This window comes from Dysidea avara, chromosome 12 (assembly GCF_963678975.1).
Source record: "Dysidea avara chromosome 12, odDysAvar1.4, whole genome shotgun sequence".
NCBI classification, from domain to species: domain Eukaryota; kingdom Metazoa; phylum Porifera; class Demospongiae; order Dictyoceratida; family Dysideidae; genus Dysidea; species Dysidea avara.
In genome coordinates this window covers 3,249,588-3,254,213 of record NC_089283.1, presented here as the reverse complement: position 1 = coordinate 3,254,213, position 4,626 = coordinate 3,249,588, and the positions used below count along the sequence as shown (strand labels likewise).

The 4,626-nt window shown below is 38.2% G+C and overlaps 1 protein-coding gene across 1 annotated transcript; it reads left to right on the top strand.

Moving 5' to 3' along the window:
* The first annotated feature begins 2,070 nt into the window (after positions 1 to 2,070).
* Positions 2,071 to 3,313, top strand: LOC136241291 (epidermal growth factor receptor-like). The gene is made up of 4 exons (XM_066032488.1): positions 2,071 to 2,121; positions 2,172 to 3,010; positions 3,064 to 3,193; positions 3,236 to 3,313. The coding sequence occupies exons 1-4, from the start codon at positions 2,071 to 2,073 to the stop codon at positions 3,311 to 3,313; spliced, it is 1,098 nt and encodes a 365-aa protein (XP_065888560.1).
* Positions 3,314 to 4,626: the final 1,313 nt, after the last annotated feature.

Genomic DNA, 4,626 nt, shown 5'->3' with positions numbered 1-4,626 from the left:
TAAATTTTGTGTGCATTAAAACGAATTTGAGGTGAATTCACGTATCAAGTCTGGTGTAAGTTTGGTAAACACATTCACAGGGTTATGGACGATTATTTGCGTTAAAATGTTTGCAGGGTAAACCACTTATGAGAATAACTGAAAGTGTATAGGTTAACCGCCATAGCTTAAACCTTTGTGTGGTTTAAGAGAAGTCGCAATGACAGCTACAGAGTAGTATATGCAAGGATAAACCAACCTGGTGTAAAATTGGGAGGTCAAATTTGAGCAGTCGTTGAGTGGCAAAAAAAGTGCTCAAAATGTTGGAAAATGTTGTCCAGAGTTCGAACCCGATACCCCATACCTACCTGTAATGATACTGTTGTTGTCAGCTGCTCAGCTCAGTTTAATAGATCTACCAATGGAAAATCTGGAACATTCCATGTGTGTTCTATTAGAAATCCTCAAAAATATGTACACTCTATATCACAATATTACAAACAGATGGTCATGTAAATAAAAATAATTTACAATACAATACAGTACTATCATAACCTCCATCTTCCATAATTAGCATTGTGCCTGTAAAAAAGAAAAATTTGGGTAAAAAGAAGTTCCAAAGCAGCTGTAAAAAAGGGTGTAGCCTTCGAAAGACCAGAGTGAAAAATTTAAGTTGTGAAAATGACGGTGGTGGCCAAGAAATGCCTGCAATTATGTTAATATTAATAATGGTTGTACATTATTGGCATTAACATAATTGCTGCAATTTCTTGGCAATTACCTTTAATTTCACAACTTTTTCACCCTGGTCTTTTGAAGGTAGCACCCTTTTACAGCTTAGGTATTTTGTACAGATAATGTAGTTTTGACATTTCGTTGTTAGCCACTTATATACTGGAACTATATTTGTAGCTAGATTTGAGATAACCTGTCTTTCACGCACACAAAATCATTTATTCCAGGAACGGATTGCTGGCCTAATACACTCTAACTCATATTCCACCCTATCTTTGCTTCAGAACTGGCAAATCTGGTTTCTGCGGCAGCCTTTATCAGACTCTGTGAAAGCCACAAATGGAAGTTTTGGTCCACTCAATAGCTATGGCTTTGTTGAAATGGTGTGTAGTGAGCTGGGAAGCTTCAGATAGCTGGCCACTTGTGTTCTCATTTATTTGGGAGTGATTCGAGAGCAAGGAATGTCCATGGAGAGCCCAAATTGGACCTCTGCACTTTGCTTGTCTTCTTGCTCCATTTTATACTTCTATAATACCACCTCCCCCTACCCACAACCCATATTACTGCCACCTATAATATTATCATCCATTGTTTGCAGTGCTTTAGGCACTATGAAGTAACTACACAATGCCTACTTAAAATTATCATATATACTGATGAAGCTTTGTGTGTCAAAGCCAAGTTTTGTCACATTTTTACACTGCACTCAGCCACTCGCTACAGTGCTTTAACCACACATATGGAAATTATGCCAAAAATGTGCTTAAACAATTTCATTAATTGAACTTTTCTTTGATACCCATAGGACTTGCCCATTCATATTAACAAACGTAAGCAAAACGTTAGTTGCTGCTGACCCATAATCAAATTTTACAAGTTATTCTATAGTAAATCCAGTGGTTGGCCTTGTATTGGCTTGGGTAATTAGTTGCCCACCACAGGCTATTAACCTGCAATTGTTGGCCTTGAACATATCAGTTTTATCACATGCCCTCATGATTTTCCTGATATGCATGTCCTTTCCTGCAGCCCTTGGGCTTGGGTGTACATATCAGGCGATAACTCAGGCCACTATTACACCTATATAATTAATTGTTGTTCACTGTAGTTGCTGCAGGAATGTCATGTCACAGCCAGTGTAATGAGACATATCGGTGTTGGGGTCCAGCTGATACTGACTGTGTAGTGTGTAAAGTTTACCTGTACAGGAATGGAGCTGAACGTATCTGTGTTGACTCCTGTGAGTCCACCAAACTACAATCACTAAATGTGTAAGCAGATGCCTTGTAATAGTTATAGTAAGTTACAGTCACCTCATATTTGTTATTAAGATTTGCTTACGCTAACAACTCTACGATGACATGTAAAGTGTGTCATGAAGAGTGCAATGATGCTTGTTCTGGTCCAGTAAGTTCATTTTACAATAATATTTCATTAGCTTGTGTCATATATTACAGGCACCTAGTGACTGTTTTGGTCGATGTAAGAACTTTGCTCTTCCCACTGCTGGCAACACTATCACTTGTGTTTCACAGTGTCCATTACATACTTATCCTAATGACACTAACTTCTGTCTCCCATGTAACAGTGTGTGTGTACCACAAGCTGGATGTACTGGTCCTAGTGATCGATTAGAAGATGGTGGATGTAATCGTTGTTATCATGTGTTGAGAAATTATAGTTTAGGTCAAGTTAGGTGTCTACCAGATGATGGCTGTATTGACAGAACATTTTTGAATCTTCCGTTTGACCCTGTTGAACCATTTCCATTCCCAACAAGATTTTGTGATCCTTGTCATGAGCACTGTCAATCTTGTAATGGACCTGAGGCCCATCAGTGTTCACAATGTTTAGTTGCATCAAGAGAAGACAGTCAAGGTCGCTCCATTTGTGTTGGTAGTTGTGAAGATGGAGAATATGTCAGTGCCAAACGTTGTCTGTTATGTCATGAAGAGTGTGATGGATGTATTGGTGGGAGTCAACAAGAATGTATTGCTTGTCAGAATTTGAAGAACTTTTTGGGTGATGGTGACAGATTTGAGTGTAGAGCTTTTGGAACATGTCCTGATAACAAATATGAGAATTTGCTTAATTTAACATGCGATCAATGTCATCCTAATTGTGCAGAATGTGTTGGTCCAGAGTCCACCAATTGTACTATATGTAATGATGCAGGATATATCATCATTCCACCAGTAGATGAAGATGTAGAACTGCGTAATTGCTGTGGTGCTGGCTTTATGGCAGTACAAGAAAATCAAACATGTATTCCAGAAGTATCTATTGCTCCTATTGTGTAAGTAATTAAATAGTTACATATATCAGTTTTAAATCACTATAATAATACAGGAGTGAAGATGAAACTCCAATGGGTGCAGTGATAGGAGGAGTATTAGGTGGTCTAGTACTGATAATTGTTATTATAGTGATAGTTATTCTATTCTTCTGGAGAAGGTGTTATCTATCAGCAAGTTTTAAGGTATTATTTCTTTAGTGATAATAGTTGGCTACAATTATGCAGGTTTCCAGTGATGTAGTACACTTTTCTAACACTCAAGCATGTGATGTAAGTTTTTGTTCTGAATGTTTAAGTGTATAGATTATCTAAACCAAAACAGCCAAGCTGTAATAAAAGAGTGCAGCCCCCAAAAAGGCCAGGATGAAAAAAGATGCGAAATCCAAGGTGGCGGCCAAGAAATGGCTGTAGGTTAATGGCAAAAATTTTAATTACGACAATTTAGGTGAATTTGGTGCCGAATCCTAGTGTCTTTTTTCATCCTGGCCTTTTTGGGTGCCACACTCTTTTTTTACAGCTTGGCTGTTTTGATTTTGATATCACTTCTTTTTGTATTGCAAGCCACAAAGCCAGCCATTAACTGGCTTTGGTGCTTCCTTCTAACTTGTTTTTTTTCTTCTTTTCAGCAGGAATTGTGGAACAAAGGAAGAAATGTTGTGTACAGCTTTTTGTCTAAATATTTGTATATTCAACAATGAAAGATAAAGGTAATAAGGTGACTTCTTATGCATAACTGAACTATACCTGAAACTCCCATTGTTTCTAGCTGAACTCTTTTCAGAGTGACTTGTTTCTAGCTGAACTCTCTACATGGTGATTTGTTCCAAAACGTATTTCTACAGGGTGATTTGTTTGTAGCTGATCCCTATACGGTAACTTGTGTCTAGCTGATATCTCTACAGGGTGACTTGTTTGTAGCTGATCTCTCTACAGGGTGATTTGTTTGTAGCTGAACTCTCTACAAGGTAACTTCTTCTAGCTGATCTTTCTACAGGGCGATTTATTTGTAGCTGAATTCTCTACAGGGTGGTTTGTTTGCAGCTGAACTCTCTACAGGTTTCTTTGTAGCTGAACTCTCTACAAGTTTCTTTGTAGCTGAACTCTCTACAAGGTGACTTCTTATAGCTGAACTATCTACACAGTGATCTTTTCGTAGCTGAACTCTCCACAGGGTGATTTGTTTGTAGCTGAACTCTCTACAAGATGAATTTTGTAGCTGATCTCTCTATAAGGTGACTTGTTTATAGCTGAACTCTTTACAAGGTGATTTGTTTGCAGCTGAACTCTCTACAGGGTGGTTTTTTGTAGCTGAACTCTCTACAAGGTGACTTCTTCTAGCTGATCTCTCTAAAGGGCGATTTGTTTGTAGCTGAATTCTCTACAGGGTGATTTGTTTGCAGCTGAACTCTCTACAAGATGGTTTCTTTGTAGCTGAACTCTCTGCAAGGTGATTTCTTCTTGCTGATTTCTCTACAAAATAACTTCTTCTAGCTGATCTCTCTACTGGGTGACTTGTGTCTAGTTGTACACTCTACAAGGTGATTTGTTTGTAGCTGAATACTCTACATGGTGATTTTTTGTAGCCAAACTCTCTGCAGGGTGATTTGTTTGTAGCT